This window comes from Elgaria multicarinata, chromosome 3 (genome assembly GCF_023053635.1).
Source record: "Elgaria multicarinata webbii isolate HBS135686 ecotype San Diego chromosome 3, rElgMul1.1.pri, whole genome shotgun sequence".
In the NCBI taxonomy this organism is placed as follows: domain Eukaryota; kingdom Metazoa; phylum Chordata; class Lepidosauria; order Squamata; family Anguidae; genus Elgaria; species Elgaria multicarinata.
The window spans coordinates 52,050,286-52,064,919 of record NC_086173.1 but is presented as its reverse complement, the minus strand read 5'-3'; the positions used below and the strand labels follow the sequence as shown (position 1 = coordinate 52,064,919).

At 40.7% G+C, this 14,634-nt stretch overlaps 1 protein-coding gene and 1 non-coding gene across 2 annotated transcripts; both read left to right on the top strand.

Moving 5' to 3' along the window:
* Window positions 1-325: 325 nt before the first annotated feature.
* Window positions 326-5,249, top strand: ATP5PD (ATP synthase peripheral stalk subunit d). The gene is made up of 6 exons (XM_063120261.1): window positions 326-385; window positions 1,106-1,236; window positions 1,869-1,965; window positions 3,448-3,519; window positions 4,839-4,901; window positions 5,034-5,249. Exons 2-6 carry the CDS (start codon window positions 1,115-1,117, stop codon window positions 5,163-5,165), a joined length of 486 nt encoding a protein of 161 aa, XP_062976331.1. The 5' UTR covers window positions 326-385; window positions 1,106-1,114; the 3' UTR covers window positions 5,166-5,249.
* A 7,806-nt stretch (window positions 5,250-13,055) lies between these two features.
* TRNAR-UCG (transfer RNA arginine (anticodon UCG)) lies at window positions 13,056-13,128 on the top strand. Its single transcript has one exon. It is a non-coding gene; the product is annotated as a tRNA-Arg (tRNA).
* Window positions 13,129-14,634: the final 1,506 nt, after the last annotated feature.

The following is a 14,634-nucleotide window of genomic DNA, read 5'->3' as shown; positions in this document are numbered from 1 at the left end:
CGCTAACAAAACACACCGCGATTGCAGCAAGGGTATATCTAGTTACCAGTCCAATCCTATACGTGTCTACTCAGAAGTAAAGCCCATTGAGTTCAATGAGGTTTATTTCCAGGATGGCGGCCTAAGCGCCCAACCCTAAAGCCCGTGTTCGCTTGAATAGAGCCGCGCTTGTGTGCGCTGCTTTTCTTGACTTTTGCACGTTGGGCTTTTCCCCACCTAAGAAAGTAAAGTGTGCTCTATTTTTCTCTCTCTCTATGATGCCGAGTGTGCAGCAGAGTATTTCCGGGGATGTTAGTCCTGATTGGTCCCACCGGTCACGGTCAGGCTCCATTTCCGCGAACACGTTTCCGGCGGGCGCTGGGTTGGGGGTAAAGGGTTGCTGAAGGTGAGTGAAGAACAGCCGTCCGTCGCGGTGAGGTTGGGAATAACCTGTTGTTAGTTTTCTGTTTCTTTGTTATCCGTGCTTCTTCTTTTTTCCTTCATAACGATGTGATATTGGGGTTTCGTTGTCCTTAAGCCTTGTCCTGACAGGAGTACTTTTTAATGTCCTTTCCTGAGATAAGAATTTGCAAGTTGGTTTGCCTTTTGATGCTCTTTTAATGCAGCTTTTCTCTTAAACTGTGCATTTTGTCATTGGGTAATCATAAGCAGTGTTAGTTTTACTTAGAGGAGAACCATTAAAATGAATGGGTCTTAAATTAGACTTACGTTGGATATAACCCATAGAAACAGTGTTTTGTGGCATCTTTATCTATGAAGTAAAAGTCGTATAAAACTATTCCTCTGAGTAAGGAAAATAATATTTCTTTACTTTTTATTGGATAAGCAAGTACATGTTTTTGAGTTTTACAAGGTACATCTATTGTATTTACTTAAAGGTCATTGAGTTCGTAGGGTTTACACCCAAATAAGTATGCATTGTGCTGCAGTCCTAGTTTGAGTTTCGTTTAAAATGAAGGGGAATGCTTATCTGTTTGTATGGTTATTATTCTTTGTTTATCTCTTACTTTATGCTTTACAGGTTATAAAACTATCCTGTGACATACAGCATTTCCCCTTTTCTCTCCCTATTGCTTAGTTTTCTTTCTGCCTTCTGATTTTCTAGATTGTAACAATGGCTGGCCGCAGAGCTGCTCTGAAAGCAATAGACTGGATGGCATTTGCTGAGCGAGTGCCTCCTAATCAGAAAACCATGTTTAATGCCCTGAAAACACGCAGTGATGTTCTGTCATCCAAGTGAGTATCTCCCAGTGTGAGAACGGCACTGTGGGCAAAAGGATATTGGTTTTTCTCAGCTCAGCTATCTTTGTGTTTGTGTATGATGGGTGGGTTTAAGCTATGTATTATCAGTGATATTAATGTGATTTGTTGCATTTTTACAGGTTACTTTAATCACCACACTGTTCACTAGCCTTTGTCATATATTTCACTGCTGTTGCAAAATCCTTAGTTTAAGGATGATTAAAATATGATAACAAGAGTGAGATTTTAGATGCCACATGCTATCTCTTGTAACTATTAAAGCTTGTTTGCCTTAAGATTTGACAAAACCCTTGTATCAAACTCTGACAGAACTATCTCTGTGAGTCTACTGGGCTAGACTTAACATAAAAATAGTTAAATAAAAATGAGGATATTTATTCATTTCATTTCTATACTGTCTAAAAGCCAAATATGTTGCCTACCCATCATTCATTCTTGTTAATGGCTTCCAAGGCTTATTTATGGTTGCACCTGAATGGCTGAGAATGTTGGCAGCTTTGATTAGCTGCTCTTAGGGTGAGTGACAAGAATGAGAGATGGCTGCAGAACTAGGAATGCCTAAATTGTCCAGTAATTGTTCTAATTTATTTTCTCCATCTCAATAGGCTTGCTTCTTTGCCAGAGACTCCCCCAGCTATAGACTGGGCTTTTTATAAGACAGCTGTTGCCAAAGTTGGCATGGTGGATGAATTTGAGAAAAAGGTGAGACTACGATACTTGGAATGTTTCTGAAACTAAATGGAAGCTCTCAGGATGTCACATAGTCTGGAAGTCACACTGATTGTAATATTTTTTCTGGGTAATGTTGGCACTAGTGGTGCAGCTCGGTGATGGAACACTTCTATAAAGCTTATAGGAGTGGTTGTAACTTCCTTGGGGCATTAGTACTTTTCTCCCACCTTCTGCAACAGCAGGCATTGCCTTGTGGAGGATATGTTAAACCTAAACTTGAAGCAATAATCCTGCTGTTTTTGATTTCTTTGCTGGGTATGAGCTTGCTGTGTAAGTATACACACTCAATCTGCTCAATATGAGGAGGAGAATATAGGAATTCCTTGTACATATTCCCATTATAGTCCACAATGTTCTATGTACACTTTATTCATACTCCAGATTTCTGGTTGTTTTATCATTTTTTTCTGGATGATAAGTTGATCTTTTTAGTATTACTTTTGTTTTGTAAAGACTATTGCCTGATTTTGAACATTTGAACTTCTTGGCTTTGTTGTGCTCCTATTTCATACTAAATTATTCCCTAGGAAAAGGTATAGATTAAATTCTGATGATCCCTACTACTGTTCTTTCTGGATACCTGCTAAAAGAACTTGTAACCTGTTTGAAGTTGGGGTAAACCTGAAGATAAGAAAGGAATGAGCCAATAAGGTTTCAGTTGTCCTGATATGCTCTTACAATTTTTCTAACTTGCTCCATCAAACCACATGAAATAGTAGAGACTTTGCTGTTCCGGTTTCAGCTAAAGGCTTTGTTGTCCCACTGTTAGCTAGAAATAATATTAAACAAAGTGAATCTCTTGGAAAGAAGGATTCATTTGGTCATTCTCTTCCACCTCCACCTGTCCGTTTATGCATTTGCATGTTTTTTCAAATTTTATAAGGAACTAGTTTGGAACTAGAATTAGCTCAAATTGGAATTTTTGCACTAGGTTCAATATTTTGGCTTTTTGCTTAACACTAAAGAAGCTATCCAAGGTGCAATTCAGACAATGTTAGATGACATCAAGTCCATTAAATGTTTAAGTTCTATGGATTGCAATAAAACTTCAACATGCAGCCTAACACTTTTTATGGACAGAATCTGCAGATGTTGTGCATTCTTAATAGTAGCATATAGAACTGTATCCTTCATTGTGCATAATGAAGATGCTGGCAAATTAACTCAGCAAGGTCAGTTGATTTCTGTAAGTAACTTGTAGCCCTTCAGATATCTATGTAGCTCACTACTTCAGACGTGCATGGTCTTGAATCAAACTCTCAAGACTCTGATGGGAAGGAGACTAGTGATTTGAAAAACTAGCAAGTGCCAAGCATGCACTCTATCACTGAGCAGAAAGGGTCTGTAGCTCAAGGGTGCAGGCAGGGATGCTTGGGAGAAGCAAATATTGTGCTGACAGAATTGGAAGCAACACACTTAAAATATCCACCACCACCCCCTTTAATTTCACAGTTCAAGGCGCTCAAGATTGCTGAGCCTGTGGATACCCAGTCGGCTAAGATAAATGTCCAAGAACAAGAGGCTGTAAGTGTTTGCTCCTTTGTCCAGTTATGTGAATTTTCTTGAGTGCATGTGAGTGATATGTGCAGAAGAGGAGCCCATGGGATTTTGCCAGGTAGTGCTCAACCTTAATCTCTGGTCACAGCTTCTCACAAATCTCATTTTAGCAAATGGGATTGGACATAATTCTTTGTTCACCACTGATCATATCCGATGTGCTTGTGAGTAGCCATACTTCTGAGTTTCCTCTTCTGGAATTGTGGCACTGGTGAGGATGTTTTTTAACTACAAGAGTTGCAGGCCTCAGATTGTGTTCTTGTTGCATAAGGTAATAGAGGCCTTCTACTTTCTCCTGCCCACACCCAACAAGTTGATATTTATTTTTTATTTTAAAATAATAATAATAATTATTTATTTATTACATTTATATACCGCCCCACAGCCGAAGATCAGGTTAGGTTGGGAGTCAGGGTAAAACTAGAAAATTAGAACGTGCTTGCAAAATCAGGGAGAGAGTAGCAATTTCCTTATTTATTTTTTTAGTTGTAGTGGATTCCACTTAAGCCTTGTTGACATCTGTTCCTACTGGTAATTATTTGCTGTAAGTTATAAGTGGCAATGGCTTAAGATTGGTTCACACCATTAGAATGAGGCTATGCACCTGCCACCACACAAGTGCGGTAATGTATGTACAATGTATGGATGATATATCTAGTTCTTTTGATCCTTCTCCCTCTAAAAAAGGAATACAGGAATTATGCATATCCCATGTATACCGGTTTACTTGCAGTGGTGTGTGGGTGGGTGTGTATAGGCTGATCACTGCATGCACATTATTTCTGGGTATGTGAATTGCCTTAAGTCTACATGTTTTCCCACATATTGATTGATTGATTACATTTCTATACCGCCTAATAGCTGAAGTTCTCTGAGTGGTTCACAACAATTGAAACCATAACATACAACATGATAAAATCCAATATAAAAGTTTAAAATTACAGTATAAAATAAAAACCAAAGTAAAAGCTAGCAGGAGTGCAAATATTTAAAATTCAGTAATAGACATAAAACAACAGAAACTGAAGGATTACAATGCCTGGGAAAATAAAAAGGTCTTCGTCTGGTGCCGAAAAGAACACAATGTAGGCACCAGGTGAGCCTCTCTGGGGTGCCACAGCAGAAAAGGCCCTCTTCTTAGTAGCCATCCACGTCACAAGAGGATAACTATAGGACTGAATATTGTTGAGCTATAGGTTTTGAGTCCAAAGCCAAGCCTCCCATACTTGTTCAGTGTCTCAGATAATGTCACTAATATGGTCACTGAATAATTTGCTGTCTTGCAGGACAAGAGTGCTGCTGCCTTTATACAAGCGTCTAAAGCCCGCATTGTCGAGCATGAGAAGGAGGTAAGCTGGTGGTCTTGATGATGCAAGCAGGCTGCTGCTCCACGCAGTGCTCTCTCTGAAAAAGCTCCATGCCTTTTAAGTATTCCTCTTTATGATATGGTAATTGTGGTATTATCTCTCCTTCCCTTCAAGCTTCAGAAGCTTAGAAACATGATACCTTTTGAACAGATGACACTAGAGGACTACCATGAGGCATTTCCTGAAACCAGGTTGGACAAAGAAAAATATCCATTTTGGCCACACAAGCCTATTGCTGAATTGTAAAAGCTGGCTGACTGAAAGTACTTTGCAGCATCCGTCAATCTTCAGAAATCTATTATTAAATAAAGTAATTGTCCTGGAGCCTTAGCAATCTGTGTCTACTCTCTGAATCTTGCAGTTGAATTGGGGGCATGTTTACTCAGAAGTAAGTTATATCGGGTGCATGTTTACTTGCTGAGCTCAATATAGCTTAATCCTAAATTAGACTATGTCAGATTGTTGCCTTCATCTTCATTTTTGAGCTCTGAAAAGTGGTTCAGTTAAAATTGTTGATCTTGGCCCCAGATTCTAACTTGGGTCAGTTGTCTAATCTTGTAAGACTATTTGTCACCATTAAAATTTTGAAATATTGTTATCCTTTAACAAATATTGACCTGACTTCACATGGGGGTAGGGAAGGAGTACAGTCGAAAGGAATGAGAAGACTTTCCCACCCTTCCTCCCCACCCTTATTTTTAATGTTGGTTTTCTAAAATGCCAGTTTGGGTGAATGGATTCAGTACCTCTAAAACAGCCTCCCACAAACTGGTGCCCTCCAGAAATTTTGGAATATGACTTCTATTAGCCCTAGCCAGTATGGCCAATGGTCAGGAATGCTGGGATAGTAGTCCAAAATATCTGGAGGGTGCAAGGTTGAGGAAGACTGCTGTAAAACAGATCTGTTAGAATTTTTAAAACTATTTCTCCCCAAAATGGAAAGTATTGAATGCTTTCCCAAGAGCAATAAACTGGGTAAATTCATATGAGGATATGCCAAATTTCCTATCTCTTGCTTCCTGTAGTGCAGGTAACCAGACTCTGGTGGTCAACACGGGCACCTTGGGAAAAGGGAGAGTGGGCTCTGCTTTTGTAAAGATCACACAAACAAACAGGTATTAGGGTATTAACTTTCTTTTGCAGAGTAGTTCATACCCCTAGTCCATCCCTATTTTAATTCCTCTCAATGTGAGGTGTAAACTACATTTATTAATCTGTAGCAGCACTATATGTATAAACATGGCAACACACATGCATATATATTTGCTGCCCACTGAGTGATATTCTATCGAACTGTGCCACTGACACAGTTTATTCTTGGCTTTGTGTTTCTGTTCATTCGCTTTCTGTAATGTAAGGCATTGCCTACTAATGGTATTTGAATTCATCAGTGATATTTGGCAGTCCTGCTTGTGGTCAGCAGCTGGTTAGCCACTGTGTGAACAGAATGCTGGACTAAATGGACCCTTGGTCGGATCCAGTGTGGTTCTTCTTATGTTCTTATATCATGGTAATTGCAAACCGACTTAAGTACATGTAGCTGATACTAATTTGTAAATCCTGCCATCCGGCTCCATTAACAAGCTATTAATACAGGTACATCACATAATATTTTTTTTAAGAGCAAAACAATGAGATATCAAAACTAAGGAATACAGAACAGCAGCTCCCTCCTTCTGTAGAGGCACTTTTAAATAAAGTTTTCACTTGCATCTAAAAGAATGGGTGGGGAGCAGATGTACCTCTGGGGAAGGTATTGCAGTGTCTAGGTGCCACTACAGAAAGGTCTTGGCCCTTGTCACCATCCAGTTCACTTCTGATGGTGGGATAGCTTGGAGAAGGGTCTCTGAAGATCTTAGTTCATGGACAGGCTCATTTAGGAATAATCAGTCCTCAGGGCAGAGGTGAGAAGAAAGTAGATCTAGATCTACTAGTATATCTCTGGGTGATTTGAATAGATCATCAAAGCTTTCTGATTCCAATTGCTTATCATCTGCAGCAACAAAATGACCCCTCCCCTAAATTATATTCATGCAATGAAGAAAGCTTGGGATAACCAGGAGTACTTATTATGTAGAATGATTGTCTTTGCACCAGACTTGGGTTGGTGGATTTGGGGCTTTTAGTAACGCCTCCCCCCCCTCTCCCAGGATGATTCTGTAAAAGAAGCACTGAGAAAATTAAATTTATCAATAGAGATTTTTAAAACAATTTGAACATGATGACATAGGTGTAGATTACATGGCAGTCACCTAGTCCATCCATGAACCTAATCAAGCAAGATGGGGGCAGTAGGAATCCAGATCGCTCATCCATTGCTCATTAATAGAAGGGAGTAGGGAATCTGTGGCCATCCAGATGTTAAACTACAACTCCCATCCTCAATCATTGGGCATACTGGCAAGAACTGATGGGAGATGGAATCCAAGAGCATCTTGAGGTGGGGCATAGGTTCCTCAGCCCTGGTTAACAGTATAGTTTTGCCCTTTTAGATAAGCCGTTCAGGTCAACTGCAGTTTAGTCACTGCTGCTTTATTTCCTGATCTGGAGAGACCGTGCTCCCTTAAAATTGGCAGGATAGAATTTACTGTAAAACCCATTTTCACTTTCAGGATTTCTCTCCAGCCTTTCTTGGGTGTTAAATATGATAGAAAATACTGTGTTTGAAAGGTATTCTGCAACAGCATGGTACTTGTGTACATCTGTACTATACAGTATCTGTCCCTAATGAAATAAAACTTGGCTTCAGTCTTCTGTGAATTCAACAATTGTGGAGTCAGCACAAGTAGAGGGCAAAAAGACTTGTAGTTGAAATTTTGCACTAGCATTAATACATTGGAATAGGCACTTTCTGCCAAGTATACTTCAAGAAGACTATAAACACTAATTTCATCCCCCTTCCTTGCCCTCAGGAGTAGAAAGAAGACAGAAAACTATAACATAATTGTTGGAAACAAACCAAGAGAAAATACCCCACATTCCCCCTTTTCTAGTTGGCCCCAGGAGTTACCTATAGGACATCACTCCAGATGTGCAGTTAGAGATGTGATGTAAAAACGTACGGGTGGAAGTTGCTGCAATGAAAGATCTAAATTGCTTTCATGAAGAATTCAATGCTAATTGCTCAAAGCACTCAGCAAACTCTTGGGACCAGCCTTTGAAATTGCTGCTAACGTTATGAGTCACAAGAGTAAAACTATGATAAGAGGGGATGAGGGTTATACGATATAAATGAAAAATGAGCAAACTTTATTGTGGATGCATTCTGGCTCACAGTGTTTGTTTTATATCTGATGTCCCTGGTTGACTTCTATGAAAACATATTTTTCTTTTCCTTAGTCAGCTCATTTCTGGCGCTGTTGCCGTTGTCTGCCTCTTATTGGTCTCACATTGCCCAGAAACTATGGTTCTGAATCACCACCTCACCTAATTCAGTAACTATATAATAACTGCAGTTTCTTAATGCCAGAGCATTGTGGTTCTTTCCAACAAATAGAGGTTCAACCAGGCTCTTGTCCCACCAGTCCTGCCCAAGATACCCCACCCCACCCTGTGAAGATTCCTCCTCCTTCAGCTGTCACTGCCAATAGCCATTCCACCAGGCTATGAGAGAAGGAAGCAGGGCTCTTCCGCTAGCCCTGCTAGAAGAATTAATCACCTCCCACCCCCACACTCTTCTCCCCCAATTTCTCTTCTCCTGTGTGTTGTGTCTTTAGATTGGAAGATGGCAGGCAGGCAGGCAGGGACTGTCCTGTTGAACTCTACGTACATCTCTGGGAGCCTTTTTGGCTGAGGAGCACCATAAAAATACTTCTAGTAAATACCTTGATACAAATTGAAAGCAAGTAATATTACGTTCTCTGTAACTTTTTTCTTAGGTGGGCAAATACATTGGGAATGCAGTTTATTTTTGGGATCTGCCAAACAATCCCTAATCTATATAATCAAATTTCCAGGCAAAAAGTCAGCTCGGGTTATATCCTACCAAGTCAGCCCTTTGATCCATCTAGCTCAGTATGGTCTATGTTGACAGGTAAGCAGCTTTCCCAAGATGTCAGACTAGGGGTCTACCTGCTTAGACCAGGGATTGAACCTGGTAATTTCTAGATGCAAGGCACATGCTCTACCTGCTCTACCATTGACTTAAGGTCTTCTCATTGAAAGTACCAGTGCAGGAACAAGAAGAAAGGGCCACATATAGGCTGGGGGTAAATGAGTACTGGCCTCAGCAAGCCAGTCTCTACCACAAGGGTGGGCAACTTGTGGCCCTCCAGATGTTTTGGCCTACAACCCCCATCAGCCCTAGTCAGCATAGTCAATGGTGAGGGCTGATGGGAGATGCCCTCCAGAAGTTTTGACTTTAACACTGCCCATCCCTGCAGTTTGCTCCATCAGGTACTTGCTTGCCTATTCATGAGGTAGCAAGCAGTGTTGCTGAGCTGCATGCAGCTGCTTCAAGTCCCCCATGCTCAGCTAGACTCCTGGCTTGCTCCATGTCAACCACACTTCTTATAAGCATGGCTAAATTGGAGGCTGTGCATCACTCATGAGCAAATCAGGTACTCAGTGCTCCCATTAGGTGGAGGAGATGCAACTGCACTGCCTGGGAGGAAAAAACAAGGACAGGAAGGGGGGAAAGAGATTCCAGGAGGGTGGCAGGTAGCATTAGTGCCACACATTGTCAGGTAAGCAGTCTCTTATTTTTCTTGAAGATTCATTGATTTGCCCTATAGGCTACTTGTTCCTCTCTGTGTGTTTTTTTTTTGTCACAAAGTACCACAGATCTTGAGTATCCCGATCTGGCATCTTTTGATCCCTGGGATATTGTAAAATCCCTCTTCTCCCTTGGGTTTTCTATGATGGATGTTTTTTTTAATAAAGGTTGGTTCTCGACAAGCACCTTCTTGCTCTGTTGCACAATCCAAGGCTAGAACAAGGGTGGCAGATGGTCCCGCCACAGACCAAGTTCATAGGAAACATGTTCCAAAGTACCTCAAGAACTGAGGGAGCACACAACCGCACCTCCTCGGCTATCCAGAACCCGAAGTTGGAGACAGGGAGCAACGTCTTAACAGGAATTGGTACAATAAGCACCATCATTGGAAGACTCTGTTTCTAGTGTGAAGGTTTTCTACTACCCTTACAGAATATATACAAAAAGCAATGGAAGCTACCTTTCTCTGTCAATGGTTTTAATAACTAGAAGACCGAGAACAGCAGAAATGGATTTTCCATTCATTGCTCATCTAAATCTTACATTACAGCATTGTATACATGGGAACAACAAAAGCAAAGGTTAGCAATTGGGGGCGGGGGAAGCAATAATTGGAGATAACTGGGCTGGCCCAAGACATTTTCCTACCTGAACTGAAAAATAAACTGACTTTTATGCAGTAAATCTTATGTCAACACTGGCAATGGGATAGCATCCTCCACTATACCTGAGGACAGCAAGGTTGCTTGGGGGGCGGCAGGGTGGTAATAATAATAATAATAATAATAATAATAATAATAATATATTTGTTACCAGCCTCTCCCTCTGGATCGCGGTGGGGTACAACACAATTAAAAACAACATAAAATACAGAAAACTAATTCAAACATTTAAAACCAGTGCACCATTAAAAGAAGTACACCATTAAAAAAGGCATCTTAAAATTCAGCTGGGTAGGCCTGCCGGAAGAGATCAGTCTTTATGGCTTTCTTAAATTCTGGAAGACTGTTAAGTTGACGAATCTCTCCTGGCAAGCCATTCCAGGTTGCGTAGCATCTATTGCTCTTCCTCACACCTCACTACCTCCCAACTTCTGCTTGAGGCAACTGCCTCACTTTGCCTAATAATAGGGCTGGCCCTGGGAGACAAGACTTTTCCCTTACCCAGTGCTGAGAGAGGTTTCATTTCTCTGTGGTAGGCAGGAGAAGGCAAGGGGAGTTACTTGCTTTTCAAGTCATCTCTGTACATAGCGCAGTCGTGGCTGTAATTACTCAAAAAGGGCTTTACCGATGGTAATGTAGTAGTTATAATGATAATAAGATGCTAAAAAGTACTTGTTGTGAACACGCTTGAGTTAATTATGAGTATTGAGAGACCTCCCATTTGCACCATCGTTTAATCGGCCTATGGTTTAACACAGGGTTAGTGAATATGTGACCCTCCAGATCAGAGCTTTCCAAACTTTTCATGTTGGTGACACACTTTTTAGACATGCATCATTTCGCGACACAGTAATTCAGTTTTACTGGCAAACCGGAGGTTAAACTAACTCCTTATAAGAGATATGGACACATACATAAATTGTAATAATGAAATTGATGGGGACACAACATATCTCAAGAAAACCTTTCATTTATATTTTTTAAAATACCGTATTTCTTTGATTCTAAGACGCACTTTCCCCCCCATATAAACATCTCTAAAAACAGGGTGCGTTTTAGAATCGCGGGTGCGTTTATTAATTCTTAGAATCAAAGCTTTTTTTCTGTTGGTGGTACTGAAATTAGTGTGCATCTTACAATCGATGGCGCCTTAGAATCGAAGAAATACGGTATATGATTTGCAAGGTAACATACATTTCCAAGTCTTTTCACATTAAACCAATTTTGTCGAGCTGCGATCGAGCGGCGGTTGAGACGGTGTTCTATCAAAAAACTGGACCCATGGAATTTCTCGAATGCGTCACTTCAGGTGCAGCCGCATCACTGGAGGTGAAGCGGAATCAGCTGTTTCGACCCGATTATGCATACTGCACATGCGCAGTACCTGTATGATCCCTCGACTGTGGTGTGCATACACGGATATGACGGAAGGGGAATACACTAGTGCACCATGTTAATCGGCACCTTTGCTGCGTAAAAATGCATGCAAGTTGGTATTGCTTATTTCACATAGACTCAGAGGTTTCTCGTTACGTTTGTGTGACACACCTACACACTGCAGCTGACACACTAATGTGTCGCGACACACAGTTTGGAAAGCTCTGCTCCAGATGTTGGACTGCAAATCCCATTATCTCTCACCATTGGTTATGCTGATGGGAGTTGCAGCCCAACGACATCTGGCGGGCCACAGTGCCCTTTTGTTGTTTATTCGTTCAGTCGCTTCCTTCGTGACTTCATGGACCAGCCCATGCCAGAGCTTTCTGTCGGCCTTCGCCACCCCTAGCTCCCCCAAGGTCGAGTCCGTCACCTCCAGAATATCATCCATCCATCTTGCCCTTGGTCGGCCCCTCTTCCTTTTGCCTTCCACTTTCCCTAGCATCAGCATCTTCTCCAGGGTATCCTGCCACAGTGCCCTACCCCTGGTTTAACACGTCCCGATTTTCTTAATCACAAAACTCTCAAAGAGCAAAAAGAGAAGGAGGACAACGCATCATCTCTCTCCCCCCCCCCCCCACCTCCCACCCCCCACCCCGTGATGATCCAGTTCAGCTGCTGTTGCTGAGGGCCTGGACTATGTGAACATACACACACAATTCAGCAGGCTAGAAGTAGAGAGGCGCTCTAGCCCGGTCTGGGCGGGCGTGTCCAAATTCGGGGCGGGGAGATGCGGGATTGGTTTTGCAGAACGACGAGGGAACTCTTTCCAATTTAAAGGCGCGCAATGAGCCTCATCCGCAGGGTCGAGTGGATGAGCTAATCCGGTGGGACCTGCCTTCCCCCAGTTACATTTCTCAACTCCATCTTGTATTTATTTTAAAACAGCAACATCCAGCCTTTCCTAGCATTCAGAATACTAAGCATTCCCACCCACCTACCCCCGCCGCTTCGTTTGTCCCTCCAGTCCAGAGTTAAGGAGAGGGGAACAAGCGTTTTAATGCTTCCATTTAATTATTTCGGTGATGCACCCAGGAATATGCATTTTTTAAAAAGCGTTCTATGCTACTTACCAGAATCTTCGGCACCCCACCTTTTTATTTTATTTTGTAAGCCAGTATTTCGATATTAACTTCTCTTGTGCAAAGCAGCCGATTTTTTTTTTTTTTTTTTTAAAAGAAGCTCTTGCAGGAGTTCGATCATTGGGTGAAAATTACCGACGGGACACTGTCACTATTTGCAATAGTACTATATAGCATACGCTTGACCCTGAGTTAGGGGGCATCAGGTAAGTAAGATTTTTTGTAAAAAGGTTCTATATATGACCACGTGGCCTAATGGATAAGGCGTCTGACTTCGGATCAGAAGATTGAGGGTTCGAGTCCCTTCGTGGTTGGTCTTAATTTCCTGTAGAGAGGAAGATAATTTTTTCTCCCCTTGGATAGTAATAAACACTGTAGAAATTGGAGATAAATATACTGTGTATATGCTGTGTGTGTGGTAGTAGCCAAGTAATTTCAGTAGTTCTTAGACTGCATTCCTTCAATTAATTAATAGTTTTAACCTTTAAAATCTTACATGGCTGGGACCCTCCATCTGCAAGGACCACCTCTCCTGGCCATACAGAAGCTTTGGGACCTCCTTCCAATGAAGGTTTGGATAACTATCTTTTATTTTGTTTTCTCAAAGGCTACAGATCTTCTCCTTCTCCTCCTCTTTTGGTTAAAGTTTATGCCTATTACAACTGATTACTGGATATTCTTAATATTTTTTAGTTTGTCTTGATGTTGTCTGCTGAAGTGGACAGTGTCCACGAAAGCTTTTGCCTAAATAAATGTGTTAGTCTTTAAAGGGCCACAAGACTCTTGTTTTTGCTACAACAGACTAACAGAGCTACTCCTCTGGAATTTGTTTCACCCGTAAAGTTTTTTTAATATATATAATGTTTGAAACAGCTTTGAGCAACTGGGCATAGTGGCATATAAATATTTTAATAAATTTAAGAGTGAATAACTATTTTATTATTATTATTATTATTATTATTATTATTATTATTATTATTATTATTATTATTATTATTATATGATTACTCCAAGGTAGTGAAAGAAGTTAGCATTTAGAACTTGGAAACTTTCATTAGTTTTGTGTATGTTGTCGTTATTTCCACCTATTATTCTAATATCACCCAGATTTCCTTTTCATTTATTGCACAAGATAACTTCCTTGACTTTCCTTTCTGGCTGAATTGTTCAGTTTCTCCTGGCTACATTCCTATTTCATACACCCAGTGTTGCACTTTAGAGTGTAACATTTTCATATTTTAAAAATAATTAATGTGTCAGAGAGTAGTAAGTCGTTAAAAACATCCTGGCCTACTTCACCATAACAGCTGATTCCCTCAAGGGGCTAATAACAGCCACTAGCAAGGCATTGAGCAGGGGGTTGGACTTGATGGCCTCATGAGCCCCTTCCAACTCTATTATTCTATGATTCTAAGAATTGTGCAATCCTCTGGGAAGGTAAGGCATCTGGGCTTTTAGAGTAGATCTTGTTTTTATGTTTTTGATGTTTTTTAAATTTTGTATACTTTTTAATGTTTACCATTTTTAACTGTTATAAACCGCCCAGAGAGTTTCGGCTGAGGGGCGGTATATAAATGTAATAAATAAATAAATAAATAAACATTTACAAAGCTGCTGAGGAAAGGGCATGATATATGTGAATAATAATTCCTTGATTTTACATCTAGCCACATTTCATTTGCAAGGATTAAGGAGTCTACTCCTTCCATTTCAGAATAATGTATGTTATAAACAATATTGAAAAAACCAGCCGAACATAGCAAAACAGCTTCTCCACACGATGCACAAACCCATTCCATTTCGCATTAATAGGAACTTCA

Excerpts from the sequence above, each read along its gene's own strand:
- ATP5PD (XM_063120261.1), top strand. The coding sequence starts at position 1,115 with ATGGCTGGCCGCAGAGCTGCTCTGAAAGCAATAGACTGGATGGCATTT. Across the intron at positions 1,966-3,447 it reads TGGATGAATTTGAGAAAAAG|TTCAAGGCGCTCAAGATTGC; the intron begins GTGAGACTACGA and ends TTAATTTCACAG. Across the intron at positions 4,902-5,033 it reads TTGTCGAGCATGAGAAGGAG|CTTCAGAAGCTTAGAAACAT; the intron begins GTAAGCTGGTGG and ends CTTCCCTTCAAG.